Source organism: Notolabrus celidotus, chromosome 9 (assembly GCF_009762535.1).
Source record: "Notolabrus celidotus isolate fNotCel1 chromosome 9, fNotCel1.pri, whole genome shotgun sequence".
In the NCBI taxonomy this organism is placed as follows: Eukaryota; Metazoa; Chordata; class Actinopteri; order Labriformes; family Labridae; genus Notolabrus; species Notolabrus celidotus.
In genome coordinates, this window is record NC_048280.1 from 6,927,808 (window position 1) to 6,946,338 (window position 18,531).

Genomic DNA, 18,531 nt, shown 5'->3' on the forward strand with positions numbered 1-18,531 from the left:
CAGGCAGTTCACACAGGACGCTGGTATTTTGATTCTGATTTCAGCCCTTACACCTGAAAGAGTGCACTAGAAAGCTGTTTTTTATCTATCTATCAACTATCCATCTTTCGTTACAGCGATGAGTCATGACTGAGTTTGTGATATGCAAACAGTCGATCCCATAAATGCCATCTTTTTTCTAAATCAATCTGTAATATGAGACATTTTGTAACGTCTGAAATACTCCATCAGTATGAAAAGAAAACCAACCTCCTGTCTCTTTTGTCTCTTCCTCCGCAGACACTCTCTCAGTGCCTCGCTGGTCCCCACAGATTCCCCGAAGAGATCTGGGAAACTCAATAAAACACAGGTAGGCCTGAAGAAATATGTGTGTGGGCGTGTGTGTGTGTGTTTGCCTTTGAGTACCCACTCATACATCAGTGATAGAATACCAGTCCAATTAAAAAGGCCCTCTTGCATAACTAATCTCCATTGTCTTTCTCTCTGTGTCTCTCACCCTGCTTGACTCCAAACGCTAGTGATCTAAAAACTAAAACAATACCGTATTAATCGGGAGATCTCAGCAACATCCAGTGCGTGGGTGTTGTGCCAGCAGGAAGTCAGCGAGGTGCTGAGAGAAGCTCTTCGCCTCGTCATACGCTGCCAAACTGAGCTCAGATGTGATTTGCAGGGCTGTTATTTGAAGATTAAGACTGGTTTGAAGAGAAACACTATTATTCCATCCAACAATCTCCTTGACGTGCCAATTTGCATTTTTCCAGCGCGTGCCCTTGATCGCATTGTTGGCCTGCTAAGATAAGTGCATTTGCGTAGCGGGGACACATGGCACCACTCCATATTTAGGTGGCCTCTGCTGTGCTTGGAGAACATTTCTTTATGCAGAATTTGCTCTAAGTGTCCCATCATCATTCTTATTTGACAGCAGAGTCCACTAAAAACTCCTTCAGGGGTTGGATTGAGTTGTGCCTCTCAATCGTGGTAAAGGAGGGGCTTAATAAAGAGGTTTGGATTCTGTCAAACTACATTAGTCACCTGCCATTAGCCAGCCAGCAGCACTGATAGAAGCCAGGCATCGCTTCAGTAAATACAGCAAACAGTCAAATACCTGCTCTGTCAATCTGTGCAGGGAATTGATGCTACTGCAGAGCATATTTTGGATTTGTTTGTTTGAGAAGTGACAGTGTTGAAGCCCGTCCAAGGGGCTGATTATTATATTGATGTAGACTCACTGGCCTCCATCCCGCGCCGCAGAGTAAAGGCGTAAGATGTTCATTCACACAGGGTTACTGAAAGATGGGAACCAAACGGGACCAAATTAAATCAGCAGTCGAGGCAGATTAAGAAGGTAAACACTTACAGAAGCAGCTTCTCCAGGCATCTATTATCCTCGTGGAAAGGTTACTCTGGGATGTGAGGCCTTCTTTGGCATAGCTGTCTGTCAGAATGAGAGAAAATAATGAAAGGCAAAAGGTCAGGAGCAGTGTTCTCCTCACGCTTATCCACAGCTCTTACATGTCATTTCATATGACTGTGCAGCCGGCAGAAAATAAACTCCTGATTTTTTTTTAACTGTCCTGGATTCACTTTCTCTCTTTTTTTTCTTTTCTGCAGATTTTCCACAAAGTATTGGATGTCCCAGACATGCATAGTATGTGGAAAGGGAATGTTGTTTGGACTGAAATGTAAAAACTGCAAGTAAGTATTAACAGTGTTTTTTTATTAAGTACAATTAAAAGCAGAAATGGCGAGTATGTTGCACATACTCACTGATGCTTTGAAATTATTTAAACATTAAAATCAGGGGTGTCAGTGTTAATGCGTTCATCCCAATGTGAGAAAGGTTGGATATTAATCCATTGTTATTCTGAAAGTATGTATATATAAATCTATTTTGTCCCTTTTGGCTAACCGTAGTTAAGCTGCCGCAGCATCTTCTTGCTTCCTGCTACCGCTGTGGCGGAAAAAACTATTTTTGTTCTGTATTTTTTTAAGTTGTTCCCCAAGGTGACATATTATTTTCAACCGTATGTTCTTACTTTAAAGCTGAGGTACTTTCTGTGTGTTGATTTTGATTGCCCCCAGTGGAAAAAGAATAATAATAATGATAGTAATAATACATTTTATTTAAAAGCGCCTTTCTCAGCACTCAAGGACCCTTACAGATAGATTGAAAACACAATAAATAAAATAATACAATAAAATGAATAAAAACAACAAACAAAAGCAACACTACAAGAAGTACCTTTTATCTCTTTGCCGATTTTGTCCCATATATGTGGAAAAAACCTCATCCTGCTTTCCTGTAACAGTTAACTGTGTTCGTCTTCAAGAGTATTTGCTGTGGGGTGCTGGTGGCCTAGCTAAGTGCCCCATATACAGATGCTACAGTCCTCGTAGCAGGGGTCGCCGGTTCGATTCCCGGCCGGTCGACCATTTCCTGCATGTCTTCCCCCACTCTCTACTCCCCACATTTCCTGTCTCTCTTCAGCTGTCCTGTAAAATAAAGGCAAAAAGGCCAAAAATATAGCTTAAAAAAAAGAAAAAAAAAGAGTTATTTGCTGTGGAAAATGAAAGAAAAACTGTTAAGCTTGTGGTTCAAATAGAATACAAAGAACTAACCACATTTTGTTTGAACCCAGGCTGAAGTGCCACAACAAATGCACCAAAGAAGCCCCACCTTGCCATTTACTGATCATACAGCGAGGCGGACGAGAATCCTTCAAAGGTAAACATGCTGTAAAACTCATTTTTCATGCTCTAGGTCTCATATTAAAGGTATTAAATGTCATAAATCTGCTTACATCATAACATAAAGGCATTCTTGTTCCAATGTCTGATGAGAAATTGATTACAAATTACATGTAACTTTCCCAACGCTGGTCGTTCCAAAGCTACTCAACATCAAAAGTCTTTTGGAGGCCCGCTTATCGTGCCTGAAACAAATTGGCAATCTGTCATATTCACACAGCGGCCATTTCTCCCCTACACTCAGAGTGGGAAGCTCACATGTACAGTATAATGACACAATGTTGTGTTAGATATTTGCAAAATGTAATCTGACAAGTCTTCATGATGTCATCAAATACAGAAAGGACAATGCATTGTGAAAATCTGGAGGGACACCAGGCCATATTTAAAGGTAAAATGAAATATATGATAACTCCTTAGATATTTTATGGACAAAAGCTAACGTTTGCATTAAAACAATTCATAGCTAAAATATTGCAAGCTAACTAAATTAACCTGGAAAATTTTGAGGGATATGAGGCTGTATTTAAAGGTGACATATTATGCAAAATCGACTTTTTAATGGTTCTCTACCTGAAACGAGTGTCCCTGGCATGTCTACAAACCCCTCGAAAATGAAAAAAATCCATTCTGCCCCTGTTCTGATTTCTCCACCTTTCTGTAAATGTGTGCTGAAACGAGCCGATCCAATTTCGTACGTCACAACGTGTTCCGGTCTGTAACGGAAGTCAGAGCTCGGAGCTTGTTCAGCCCATAGACTGTATAAAATACAACTCAACCCCTCCTCCGTCTTTCATTCCCTGCACACATGTGTGCTAACAAGGAGCTTAGGAGGGAGGCATGCTAGTTGTAGGCTGTCTTAATAAACACAAAGGTCGGTTTAACTTGTAACGTTAGTTGTAGTAAGTGGAGAGAGCTAGCCGCTCCGGATAGCCACTTAGCTCAGAGACTCGACAGATAAGAATGGAGGTTTCCCACGTTTTCTTTATTCACTCTTTTAAACATCGACCATATAATGCCAGGTCTCAACGGCGCTATGTTGCTCAATCCTACAGGATAAAACGAACAGTAGCCTAACCTACACAACTAGTTACGGGAGGGAGCAGACAGAGAGCGCGTCTCTGTCTGACTCTCGTACAAAAACTCTGCATGCTCAGGGGGAGCAACATCTCTGTATGTAACAGACTGACACAGAAAGGTGGCGCCACCTTGTGGCACTACCAGGTATAACAACAATTATATTCTGACTGTTACAAACTCCCCACGTCTGCAGATTTGAAGATCTAGTGGATGATTTTTATTTTTCATGGAAAAGTGCTAGCGCTAGTTAGCATAGCCACATACCTACATGTTCGTAGCTGTGTACCAAGACACACGTCGACATACTGACAAATAAAACAACAAGAAACACAAAATCTGTGACCAATCCTTCAGAAAGGTCCTGCTGCAGGCGCCTCTCCATCAGGATCAGATTCTGGATCAAATTCAGAGGGTTGAAGTAAAGCGGGTTTGTGAGCAGCCATGTCTGTGCAGCCAACATGTAAACATTAGATCAACATGCTGGACAGCCGAGGCCACATCCACTTCCTGAGGGGGCGTGGTCAGAGAGCTCATTCTCATTTAAAGGCACAGACACAGAAAAAAGCCTGTTCTGTGCAGGGCTGAAAAAGAGGGGTTTACAGGCTTGCCAAAATCTGATTACAAAGTGTTTTTTGAGCAATAAACTTTAAAGACATGTTTTGGGGGACCTCTTAGACCAATATATATTGATGAAAAAGAGCATAATATGTCACCTTCTAAGGCTAAAAGAACATGTTCGATAACACTTGCTAGCTGAAGCTTCTTCTACTGAGTCATGTAAGGCTATCATTTGCTATGGTAAGTTTGGATATGTGGAAATGTTAATGGTTTTTGGATAATGAAACTTATTAGATGAGTAAACCTGGAAAACTGCTGTTTAATGTTAACTATTTGTTTTTTGTTTTAGAGGTAAATATCAATGTGTTAATGGAGAAAATCTTTATTTCCCAGATATAGATGTTAACAAGGGTATGCACATTAAGTTAGTGTATCTAAATGTAAATTCAGCAGTTTTCTGCCCTCTTTATTATTCGTATATTTAAATGTGTGTGGGCCCTTAATAGATTTATTTCAGCTACCTCATTTAAAACAGCAGCAGAGCCTCACTGGTTCATGCAGATACAGGGTTATCTGCTGATTAATTAAGCCATTTAAGTTTGACAAATGTGCCTGCGTCATGCTATGTTTGTAGTGACACAGACAGCACTGAATAAAATTGCCATTATCTGCTATCAGAATTGAGATTAATACGTCCTTTCTCTGCCTCCCCCTCTCCTCCCCTTTCTCATCCACAAAAGACCACCAAGGAAACACTCAAGGTAAGGAGCACTAATTAAACTTCTTACTGGCTGCTGTAGTGTGAGAAAACGACAGTTTCTTAATGACATGAATGCTCAAGGAAACTTTTTTCTTCACAAAGTGTGTGCGATAACAAATGGATGGTGTTGAAGACGGGGTCGTTTGTTCATTTTTCAAATTAAGAGCATGACCTGATAAAGAGTTTCTCTCCGTTTTCTTCAAGCTGTTAAGAGACTATTTGAATGTTCATCCCACAGTGCTTCATTCATCCCCTGTGTGTGTGCTCTCTTTGCAGTAGCTCGTCTGGTACGGACCGAATCAGTGCCATGTGACATAAACAACCCGCTCAGGTACACAGACCTGCACATCAGTCAGACGCTCCCCAAAACCAACAAGATCAACAAGGTAAGCGTGAGAAATAAAGCTCAGATCACAATATGCGTGCGTAACCTGTCATATATCACATTTCTTTCAGTTTTGTGGGCCTGAAAATAGTTATGAGTCATGGTGTTGTGTCCCAGGGGATCATGAAACTGTGCAAAAATATCTTCAGCAGCGTTACTGTTGTTGACACAGATGGATTTGTTTTCATACATTGGATATATTTTGCAGTCAGCACATCTAACAATCTTTAGTTCCAGAGGAAAAAAAAGGGTATCACAGGATTTCAATGTAGTAACACTATGATGGGAATGATGTTAACCTTATTTAAGTGTTAAGACAGATGATGTGTGAAGGCACACGTGAACTTCAATCAATCAATCTTTATTTATACAGTGCCAAATCACAACAAAGGTATCTCAAAACTCTTTACAAACAGAGCAGGTCTAGCCCGTACTCTATGTTCTATTATTAACAAAGACCCAACATCAAGACATGATAAGATCCAGTCCCATCTTACAAACAGGACTCAGTCTGATCTTGTCTTAATCCACCATGAGCATAGCACTTTGCAGCATTTAGCAAGTTACAGCGGACAAAGGAAATCCTTTAACAGGCAGAAACCTCAAGCAGGACCAGACTCGTGTTAGACAGCGATCTGCCTGGACAGAGTTGGGGTTTGAAAGAGGGATAGAGGAGATGAAAAGAGAGAGATGATAGTGGCGAGACGGATAGTAGTTGTTGCAGCCAAGCTCAGGGACTCCAGAAAGATCTATGGTTATTAACTTTAATGAGACAGGAAGAGTAAGAGTAGATGATAGGCAGAGAGAGGGGAGAGATAGCTAAAGACCCTCACTCTTTTGTATAAAGATGGATCAGAAGGAGACTGGCCTAGTTCATAAGAGGACAGATAAAATTGAGCCAGAACATGTCTGCTTGGTTTTATGTAACCTATTATGAACTAGGCCTATATTAAAGCTTTTTAAATATACTAAAGAGTGTGTTGGATTTACTCCATGTCACTCCGTATTTCTCTATGTTTTCATCCAATTAGCACCTTCAAACTACTTTGCAGTACCTGAGGTACTGACCTCGGGTACCGAAAGCCTCACATACTGGAAATCAAACCTGAAATAACACTAATATATAAATCAACCCATGTTTTTCTGAAATATATAACAAACACTAGGATGACTGTTGACCTTTACATGAGATATTATGAATATATCCCTATGTACACTGTGGAATTATCACACTCAGACTCTTCCTCTGTTGGGTTGGCACAGTGTGGAGTCCAGGTCATCTTCCAACATTTCCCTGGTGCTCTAAATAAGTTTAATAACAAAGTCAGGTTTTCTCAATCTGATGTAATCCAACTTGATAAATATAGGACAGTTTGAACCTCCCCTTGTTTCTACAACCATCCTCTGCTGCATTTTGTCTTATGATTCAAGACCGTATGTGTCTGATAGCAATTTTAAGTACAAGTCTAGACCTAATGGATGAATGAGATAAAATTGTAAGGGGCTATAGGAGAAGTTGTACGGATTGCATATGCCTTACATCATTTCAGATCGTACTTTAATCACACTCTGATTGATTTCTCACCTTCTAGACAACTATTGATTTCCCTTCATGTTAGTCTGCTACGAAAATCAAGAAGTGCAGAGCTTTAAAAGTTTCTTACGGGAGATAATCCATCAAAAAGTGTTTTTCCTTCTTTTTTTTATGTCATCATCATAACGTTTAAGAGAGGGAAGTTTTCAAAAATGGTGCATTCAAGGATCCTCTGACATCTGAGATTGAAGAGTCGGTTGCTGAGCGGAAGGAAAACTGTTTGCTTGCTATTTGTCTTTATGATGAAAATTTCAGGCGTCTGACAAAATCAAAAGAGACTTATTGAAAAAGGGAATCATTCTTTAGTCAGAGACAAGACATGGAACTTCATTTTTGCAGATTAAGGATAATAAAGTAATGCAGGTACTGATGACTCCCGATCTGTTAAAGTAAACAGTCAGCAGGTTGACCGAAATAAGCCTGCGTTAGATGACAACATGCATTTACAGTAGCTTTCCAAAATCAATTATAGCCAACATTGCTTTCTGGATTTTGTGGCATCCTTGAATGCACCACTGAAGGCATCTTTGAAAGCGCTTCCTGTTCACAACTGCAGCCCCTTCACTTAGAGAACACAGCTATGTCAAAAAAGTACAGGGAGGAAATTGCTCATTGTGATGGATCACCGCTGTCAGGCGAGTTGCATGTCTCGGCAAGTTGATTTTCATATTGTACTGAAATTAATGACAACCGAGAGCTGCCTAGAAGGTAGAAAATCAATCTGGAAACTTCTGGTGTGATTCAGAGACTCCAACAGTAAAGTGAAAGTGCAAACATATTGTGACCAACAGACGGAAACCTGAGGTGTGAGAGAGGCGCTGTTAACTTTATTCTCTTCTGTCTCTTCTTAGGATCACATCCCCGTCCCGTACCAACCAGACTCCAGTAGTAACCCTTCATCCACCACCTCCTCCACCCCCTCCTCCCCGGCTCCTCCCTTGCCCAGCAGTGCCACGCCCCCCTCGCCACTACATCCCTCCCCACAGTCAGCACGGCAACAGAAACAGTTCAACTTAACAGGTAATATGGGTCAAATCAAAGTTTTTGAATACACTCAGTATGACTATTTAAATATTAAGTCAGAGAGGAAGCAACCCTTACCCTGTGCCTTAACCTTACAGAGGATTAATGCAGAAAATCTGAATGACTGACTATAAAAACAAGTCCTAGAATAAAGGAAAAAGTCACTTTCAAGATTGGTACCTCTGTTTATTTGTTCTCTGGGGTTTATCTGGAAGTTGGAACTATGGAACTATGCAACAAAAAAAAAAGCTTATCTTCAAACAAAATGCTTATCACATATCAGATATGCTCACCTCAAATAAAAAATGTTTCACACCATGAGTGCCAAGCCTGTGGAAGTATAAACAAACAATACTACAGTCCTGCTAAGTCGCTCCCTGAGTCTGCACTTAGGCAGAGCAGATACACTCATTGATAATGCTAATAACAGGTACGATGTTCACTATGCTTTCCATCTTAGATTATCATGGTAACATGCTAGCACTTTCAACACTTTTGTTATGCAAAAAGTGAGCAGCGTTCTTCACACCAGAAAACTGACAAGTCTTCGTGAGTCCAGATCAAACTCTAACTCTTTCTTTCTTTCTTTCCCTGCAGCCTCCAGTTACTTCAAATACAAACAACAATTCATCTTTCCAGGTAAGTGCTTAATAATTGATCATTACCCACACTGCCCTGCAACCATCCCAGAAAGAGTAACTAGGAGGAGGAGGAGGATGTTTCTTTTGATGTTATTGTTGATTTTCAACTCCTCACCTTGGCCTCACTTCAAACCTCTCGGCCCCTCACACCCACTCACTGCCTCTCTCTAATACAGGCCTCTTAATGATTCGTCAATGCCAAGACTTTTAATTTTGCCCACACTGGTTCCTCGCAGTCTTTGCTCACTCTGCAGCCTATTACGGCCAAGACAACCTGGAGTGGTGCGAGAGAAAAGAGAAGACGTAATTGAGATCTGGGGAGACAGAATGTTGGAAATGCATGAAAACACAGCATGCAGCGGTTCCCGGGTTCTGTCTGTGTTTGCAGCTAAATTACATCAGCTACCTCTATGAGCTGCATAACATCATGGTCAAACACAAACATTTACTGTTAGTCACATCAATCTGGAACCATTATGCTGGGAGCGGGACTAATAGCACATTTACGTCACATGAATTGACTGTAAATGCTGGCTTTTGTTTGGATAACAAAGGGGAAAAAAGCGAGGATGAACCAGAGTATAAAAATAACAAATAAAAATTAATCTATTTATTGTCTTCATGTAAATGCTCATTTGTAATGTCACAATGAGGTCAAGGGTACTCCAACTAGGGCCTCACAACATGGCAATAAATGAGATTACTTAATATATTTCTTTATTTAACAGATCAATTTACAGTTTAATGTTTGGTAATGACATTTTTGAACTGTCCTTATGATAAAGTAAGCCTGAAGAAACCTGATGACTCATTGGGATATTCTCAAAGTACAGGTGTGCAGATTGTTTGCATTGTTGCTTCATTGGGAGACAGGAGACTGTGATGTACTAGCGTCTGTTAGAGGCACACACTCGTGGAACAAATTACCAGCTCACATCAGGGACACACTTACACATGTAATCATGAAAAAATCTGTTTCCTTATTTGATGCCCGTTCCCGGGGGTTTAGGCCTCACCTTCCATCCTATTTTTATAATGTCACAAAAGGGTAGGTAAAATGTGTTTGGAAGTCATTTCGTGTGAACTGTCTTGTGACATCCTGTAGTTTTAAAACTTGTTTTTTTGTGTAAGTACTAGGGATGGGCAATGATTTTTGAATATTCGAATATTGTTCACTTTGTAAAAATTGAAGACTTACTTTGAATATTTTCTCATTTTAAAAGTACAGTTTTTCATCGTTTTTACCGATGCCTGGTTGTAATACAGTATTTCCACCAGACGGTGACTGTAGAGCGTCTTAAAGCTACTTGAATAATCGTCGAATAGATGCCAATGATTATCGAAGAGTATTTTGGATTGAAATGCCCATGCCTAGTAAGTACCTTTAGCTACTGTGCTAATCCCGGCATAGTTACATTGAGGCATACTGTTGAAATGTTAATTAATGTGCATTGTCCTAATCAAATAAACTCAAATTAATTTAATTGTATGAGAAGCTTATAACGTTAGCCAAATTTTTCTCAAAGGTCTAATCATTCTCAAAACAAACTGACTGGATGGTAAAAAAAAAAAGAATGCTACTTACCTGCATATTATCAACATATTCTAATGGTTATTTGTCAATGCCATTTAGGGGTGAGCCCGACTAAGGATTTGCTTAGTATAATCTGATTCATCAGATTGTTTGTTGTTTTTCCTTATTGACCCAAAGTCTGCATGATGGTGACCGCATGACAATATCAAGCATAACCCTTTACAATTAAGAGACTCGTAGCTTAAAGTAAAAGGGACAACAGAATATTATAAGTATAAAACTTAGATTTTTTAAATCTATATTGCAAAAACAACGAGGTGATGAAGGAGAGAAAACTCAAATAAGGCCACAATCCGTTAAACATGGAACAACGCTCCACTATAGAGAAAGGAATCAGGAGATATTTAAACAGTGTTCGCACAGCAGAAAGCAGCGCTGCGGAGGGTAGTTTGTCCAACTTAAGGCTAAACATTTGTATAATTTTCAAAATCAAACCTGAACCAGCTAAAGGGTTTTTAAATCTCTTAACAGAACCTTTTAAAGCAGTCTTTCATCACGTCTTTGTCCGCTCGAGTCTTTTCAAATTGTACGTGAGGAAAACCATCATGTCTACGGGCAGAAGTGCGCTCCTTGCTTTGTTGACTTTAAATCCTGTCTTTGAGAATATCCTCTCTCATGGTGTGGAGGTGGATGGGATGCTGTGGATTGTTTCTGAGGCTTTGGACAGCTTTGGGTATCCCTCCTCGTTCTTTTGGCCCCGTACAGATTTTGTGTGGTCCGGTAATCCTTAATCTCACAGCCCTCTTCATGAAGCTGCTCCTCATCTTCATCACTATTTTTTAGGATCAACTGAAGTTTTATTTCCTGACATTTTGACACGTGATTAAAGGTCTGGGTGGGTGGGGCACTGGTGGCCAAGCGGTCTAAGCGTCCCACATACAGAGTCTACAGTCCTCGTTGCACGGTTCAATTCCCGGCCGGTCGACCATCTCCTGCATGTCTTCCCCCACTCTCTACTCCCCACATTTCCTATATCTCTTGCATGGGTCCCAGTGATCTGCAAGACTTCAGACTGATACACAGCAATCCTAAACTTTGGGATGTTTGCTTTACAAGCTCATCATTTTACCCAGCTCTGATTCTTCTACTCATTTTGGTAGATCAGCCCACAGAGGTCTGTCACAGGGTTCACAGACATCAGCTGGCTCGCATTCACATGTTGGCCGATTCAGAGCCTCCAATCCTCCTGGCTCTCTGGTCTTTGGAGTTAATCCATTGAAACATCCATGCAGGCACCACGCCGAAAACAAAAAACCCTGTCCCCTCCGCTTTGAGCTGACTCTGCCAGCTCATAATGCACCGTGCCACAGAGGGAAGGTTTTTTTCTGTGTCTCCTACTTTGTGTCACAAAACTGTCGGAGTGTGCCAGCGCAGACGACGAGCACGGCAGCCAATCCTCTGATGTCTTTCAGAGGTACATCGAACACAACAGCTGACCTCACTCCTCTTACAGGAGTGCCAAATAATAGCAGAGAGGATTCACTCCTCTGTTTCTCTGTCTCAGATAATGCTGGCACCCTGAATGTGCTGCGTGTCTTTTTGTGGTTATCACATCGAATGTTTGTTCTCTGCATGCTCCAAGGACACACGCTGTGATGGTGCAGCAGAGTGAGATCACTTTGCTGTACATCAAAAGGAACATTTTTCCACAGTGGCTGACATCTCAATGCAGATTATGTCAAGAAAGGAATACAGCAATTCAGTGTGATTAGAGGAATGTGGAGGAGGTTCAATTGTCCGGCATTTCCTGTGCTGCAATCAAACAAAGTGTATAGTTCACTCTGGGTGAATGTAAGAAAATTACATATAGAAAACATTCAGTTGAATTCCAGCACTCAGTGTTTGGAAAAAGTAACAGGTTGGTTTTGAATCTTTGTCAGGTTTTATATGCAACAATAAATCATCCAGTCTTATTACATAGCTAGTGAACATGCATGTGAAACAAACAACATGAGACTAAGTTTGGTGTGCTGTTGAATCAGGGAAGAAGAAACAAGTAGTCTAAGATTGAAGAGCAGAATCTGAATGAACTGACACAAGACTGAATCAGGGGATGCTTACTTCTGTCACAGGGCCTCATGCATTAAAGTAGCTGTGCACAAAATGAACATTTCAATGATATCACTACACTAAGCTCCTTCCAAACATGCACTGCAACCATTGTCATGCAAACTGGCTCTTCCACTCAGCTGTTGTGTCCGATTCTGACGGAAACACTGACAGCAACTCGGTATGCATCTCACAAAAGTTAAAAAGTAGCAACTAGCGTGTGCTGCACAGCTGCTGAGCTCTCAGAGATGTTAAGAGAAAGAGAGAGAGCTGCCGTCACAGGTCATGTAGAAGCTTGATGATGCAAGTTTGTACAGAGTCGCTGTGATTGGACGGTGATGTTCAAGCGAAACCTGATTAGTTGTTTGAATTCAGACTTGACCACCTTTAGCTGTTCAGTGACGCAAATGGTCAACTCCTTTATTCAGCTACTCCAGGAGTTTCCATTCTTTCATAGTCAGGGCCACACACAGCCATGGATCAGTGCATGCACTGCTAGAATTTATCTTCTAGTTGATTTCTTTACAATATTGCCTTCTTGGAGACATATGTAGCCTTTAATGCGCTGTAGTTTTGTATTAGATGAAAAATAAGATGTTTTGAAATTACGTCTTTGCAGAGACTGGATTTAAAGCCTCTGGGAACGTGACTTGTAATTCATATAGAATATCAACATTGAATGTGTAATCAAGCATCGACAAAAATCAGAGTGAAAATAAACATCCACAACTATGAAAAAACTCTGTTGAAAAACAGCTAATTTTCCAGTTCAGACCATTTCTCAGGACTGTCTGGGCGTGGCAGCTAACTCTTTGATTGATATGCCAAGAGAGAGTCCAGCATCTGAAAATTATTCATTTCAAATTGCTCTGAGTGCTGAGTTACAAAATACTTATATAGAATTTTCACTTTCATTACTACATAGTCTCCACGTTCGGGGCATCATGAATATATATTGCCTAGAGCAGCGGCGCCTCAAATGCAGGAAGGCAGAGCATGACTTGATATTTATTTGACATATACAGCCAAGTTAACCCCGCCTACTTTAACCATGTGTCAGAACGTTATCAAAAACTTGACTGATAATATTTTAAAAAATGATTAAAGTTCAGTTCTATTATAATATATATATAATAGTTTGTGCACATGACCAGGGGCGCCGCAAGGGATTTTGGGCCCCATGAAGCATATCACATTGGGCCCCATATATGTTTTGTAATATACCATTTCTAATAACATCATAATCAGTTACAACAATCTTTAAAAAGTTTATTAATTACAATTGTTTAGAGGTGAAAGCTACATAAACAAATTGCCCCTTGTGGGGCCGCCCAAAATTCAGTCAGCATCAAAATATCTGATTTTAAGGTATTATTTTAGTAATCTCTGTGACATTAAAACAGACTAAATCACTCAATGCTTCAACCTGCCCAGCATCCAAAACAGACTATAGGCTCCTTTCTGTCCCTCCTTTTCTGGGACCCAGACTTTGTCTTTCCAGACATTTTAGCTGCCTTTAGCGCACTCTGTGCACTGTAGAACTTCTCTCCGACTGCGCGACTCAGCTGATTAGCGTGACTCAGGCTGGGCTATACCATTTCATGCCGATACAGTAGAGTAGAGATCTCTGATATACATTTTATGAATACAACAGGACCGTTTTTTAAATTACCTTATTCTGATTAAAATATTAATATATATATATATATATATTTTTTTCAATTATTATTTTTGGGTCCCCTGTCAGTCATGGGCCCTTAGAATCATCCTAACTTTTCCCCCCTACACGGCGCCACTGCACATGACTATAAATCTCATAGTTAGAAAGTTTTCCTTGATTTGGGTTACCAGAGGCTTTAAAGCTAGGGTTGGTAGTCTCGGAAAACTAGGATGAATTTGAATGTAGCATTTCCTCATGACTCCGTCTAACCCCTCCCCTCCTCCCTCGGCGCTCCTTCAAAACGACGCCCCCACCGCTCACATGCACGAGCGCCGCTGACTTGCGACCATATGATGGTGACTGATTCAAAAACCTCACCAAAATATTATCATAGTGAAAGTTAAAAACACAAACAAACATGGCTGCTGTTAGTACTCACAACTGTCGTGCTAGCATTATCCAGTTGTACTGGTGACACGATATCAGGAGAAAAGTTATAACACATATATAATACTGTAACAGCTCTACTGTTTGTTAAACATGTTCAGTGAAGATGTTCTTAATTCCTACAGTGTTGACAGTCAGTGAAGGCATCAGGAGAGGTGTAGAGTGTGCAGTGGGAGAGAGGAGAGACAAAAGGAGAAGTTCTTCATTCATTCAAACATTGATTGTTGCTTTGTTGGTTGACGTGAAGCTTAAAGTGTTCACGAATCGGCTCGTCATCACTACTACGATACTGTACGATACATATACATTTTCTGTAGGACTTACTGAATGTCATTAATTCTTCTGCTTGTCAGTGCCCCCGTGGTGAGAGCTTTTTAGACTCTGATCCGGACTACAGTCCTGAGCAAAGCACCTCATCGGGTCAGAGGGAACAGGCCCGAGGTCGAGCGAGAGGGGCAGTCAGTAGAGTCAGGGGAAGCAGAGACAGGAGACGGGGACTCAGAGTTCACGCTGGGGAAATGTACGCGCAGGAGGCGGGCAGAACGGCAGGACGGGATTTGAATGGTTTAAAATGTTGGCACCCAAAAAAGGCTGATTGGTTGGTGTTTTCCCAGGTTTACTCTGGCTGTAGATAGCAGCTTTTCTTCACTCTTTTTTAAGAACACATCATGTATTGATTTCCATCAGGACATAAAGATCATTTTAACCAGTATGACAAAAAGTGTATCTAAATCTGACTACCAACCCCAGCTTTAAACCACTGCTGGAGGATGACTTTGGAGAATGGCTGTCATGACAATCATTTACGTCCTCATTCCACCTCCTTAGATAAGAAAAACAAAATCAAATTTTTCATACAAAATTGTTTTTAGACATTGATGTCATCACTGTGTTTTAGACGGTTGGAAAATGCTTGAAATTAAGTCTTTAATATCAAGTTTTCCGCCAGACTTCAGCATTTATATCCGGTTAGCATTCACAGGGATATTTCACCAGTAGCTGTATTGTGAGCACTGTTTCATTCTATGCGACCTGAAACCTGAAGGTTTTCATTCGAGATGGCATTGCTTTGTATGTTTTCCTATTGAAAACATGTCTGAGACAGTCTTTGCTGAACCTAAATCTGCTGTCTAGGTAATAATCATGAGCTTGTTGGAGAAAATATGAGCAGCTCAAACAGACGTAAACCAGTTTGGATGAATACATCGACCCATTTTATAAAATAAATATGTATCATGACTTATAAAGACTTTATCTTACAAAATAAGAGTATCCATCATTGTTTGCTGGATGTGCAACATACAGTATGTAGGGGGAAAAAATAAAGCAATGCAGCAGCTGTTCTGTGCCTGCTGTGTGCTGCAAACAAATGTATGATGATGTGGGTAATAAACCTAATACAAACTGTGAGAGAAGTTAATGAAGTGAAACTATATCAACAGATATTATTACTAGAAAGTGTTTTTTAATTAGATAATTCAAGTCAAGAACTTTGTAGTCCCTTTAAAGTGGATTTTGGCTGCTTGTTTCAGTGAAGCGAAGTCAAGATAGTCCTTGAACTCCTTCTCCAAACTAATATCTTCCATTAGAAAACTCGTGCAGATTTAAAATCATTGTTGAAAAGGATTAATTACTTAATATAAATGTTTCTGATTTCCTGGATTCACATGATTTGTCTCTAATACCTCCAGATGTTGCTCCAGAAGCTCCTCCCAGCAGAGCACCACAGGTCATCCTTCACCCTGTCCTGTCTGAGCCCGGGTGAGTATAATCTGTTCCACAAAAAATCCAATCCACCCATTTATCTGCTTTTAAAGAAATGAAAAAGATCCTTCTAGGTTCGTCATCATGCACACGTCTCCCTTCAGTCACTCTCCTCCTCCTCCTCCTCTCTGCTGGCTGCTGGTCAGAGGCCAAGTCAGACTTACTGGAGCACAGATATTTGGGTGACAATTTCAATGCGAGGGCCGACATGACGAATACTCAGAGACTAATATTAGCATGGCCTTCAGTTCACGCTACACTTGGGATGCCAACTGGATTCTCAGTGGCTCCGTGAGGAAGCCAGTGGTCACGGGAAAGCAACCGGAAGAGGAAGAGGAGTGACGAGATGCCTTTCGACCCAGATGTTCATTAGATTAGGATGTCAATCCATCATTAGGAGAAAAGGAAGAGAACGATGGTCAATTATGATGAAATATGGACCTTACTCGTAGGTTATAATGGTTAAATCAATAGCAAAATAATGTCACTGGTAATTTAATTTCACAAATGTCAACATGGTCTTCAAATACGTCCTGCGGAGGAAGTCAAATGGCTTTTAAATTACAGTGTACAGCATGGGGTTTTACATGTAAGCAATGCATTTGCAGTCTGAAAATATACTGCATTTGATGCTATGTTCCTGTAGCAGCTGCCAGCTTTGAGATAAAACGACTTCTGGGAATAATAAGAATCAGAAAAAACAGGACTACAATGAAGGCACCGGTGGACTCCACGTGTGTTAAACACAGATGAGGTGTAGAGCTGCACTCATTAGCATAGTTAGCTTCTGCACGTTCACATTAAAGTCAATTCTAAAACTGCTAAAGTCAGTTTTGCACAAGGTCTAAACCATGTAGTGCTGCATGTCGCTGCAGCTGTGAGTATTTGATCTCCACGGGGAAGTAAAAATGTTCTTTTTCAGTATCATTAAATGGACTCCAGTTTGAATCTAATAAGATATAAAGGGAACATTTCACATTTTATTGGTTAGTTGGACATTTTTTGTCCACAGAGTCCACTTTGAAGAAGCCTATTAAGCAAATTGTTAATGGACAGCTAAAATAGTGTATCTCATCCTAAATCAATTATTTTGTTTTCAAGCCTTGAGTTCTTAAAACTCCCATGAGGCTTCACAAGCTAAGACCTGAGGTATAATATAAATGTTTGCAAACATAATAATAACGGTTTGATATTTATCAAAATAATGATAATAATGTAGCAGACAAGGTACTCGTGTAGTTGGATTTAGTTCATGAAAACAAGTGGGAACCATATTTGCCACAATATGCAGCCAAACGTGTGTGAAGGTTCTCAGTCATCCAGGTCATGGTAATTTAAGGGTTGATCCAAAAAGGCAGCTAGACTTGATAGAAATTCTTGAAGAGGTTTCACCTCTCCTCTGAAAGGCTTCTTCAGTTCTGACCAGACTGGGGAAGAGCTAGAAAATATAAGCCTCTAACCCGGGACTTCCACCAGATCCATGTCCGGTCCATCTCCAATCTGCTGCGGTCTGGCTCCATGCTCAGCTGGAGTCATGTGACTGTGGTTTTCCTGCTGTAATTACTGCATTAATGAATATCCAACTCCTCTCCTCATCCATGCTGTCTTTATGGCCCTCTGAAAACCTGAGGGTTTTATTCTGAAAATTACCGGATGTTTTCATTTAGTTTTGGTGCCTGACTTCCTATCCTGCTTGATTTTCTCTGTTGAGATTGAATCGTCCGGCAAAAATAGAAGTCTTGCTATTCTGATCCGGAGGGCTACAACCTGCTGGATCAGAGATGCAGCAGAAGACACAACAGAGCGGATCCAGTGGAAGTTAACAGATAGACTAGAATAGAAACCTATCAACTCTGGTGCCGTGACGGATCAGAGACAGACCGGACATGGATCTGGTGGAATTTGGCCTTAACAGTTGTGGGTGTGTTCATGTAGTCACAGCGGGTCACTAGTAGAGTCGTTGGCCTAGTTCCTGACACTCATTAGCCTAGTTCCTGACAGTCGTTCAGGTCATTTGTCGCGAACAACTGTCAGGAACTAGGCCAACGACTCTACAAACGACTGATCGTGACTACCTGAACACACCAACGACTGTAAGAGGCTCATATTTTCAAGCTCCAGCTGGTCAAAACTGAAGAAGCCTTTCGAAGGAGAGCTGAAACGTCTTCAAGAATTTCTACCGAGTCCAGTTGCCTGTTCGAATCAAGCTTTGAAAGCAGCCAAATTCT

The 18,531-nt window shown here is 40.7% G+C and overlaps 1 protein-coding gene across 3 annotated transcripts in view; it reads left to right on the plus strand.

Moving 5' to 3' along the window:
- ksr2 (kinase suppressor of ras 2) overlaps window positions 1–18,531 on the plus strand; it is a 148,132-nt gene that overhangs the window by 101,740 nt on the left and 27,861 nt on the right. For all 3 annotated transcript variants that reach the window (XM_034692914.1, XM_034692915.1, XM_034692916.1), the window contains 9 exons: window positions 280–349; window positions 1,612–1,695; window positions 2,640–2,725; window positions 3,089–3,139; window positions 5,127–5,147; window positions 5,423–5,532; window positions 7,977–8,145; window positions 8,746–8,787; window positions 16,231–16,300. In XM_034692914.1, the coding sequence (XP_034548805.1) occupies window positions 280–349; window positions 1,612–1,695; window positions 2,640–2,725; window positions 3,089–3,139; window positions 5,127–5,147; window positions 5,423–5,532; window positions 7,977–8,145; window positions 8,746–8,787; window positions 16,231–16,300 (703 nt within the window). The remainder of the gene's footprint in view (window positions 1–279; window positions 350–1,611; window positions 1,696–2,639; window positions 2,726–3,088; window positions 3,140–5,126; window positions 5,148–5,422; window positions 5,533–7,976; window positions 8,146–8,745; window positions 8,788–16,230; window positions 16,301–18,531) is intronic.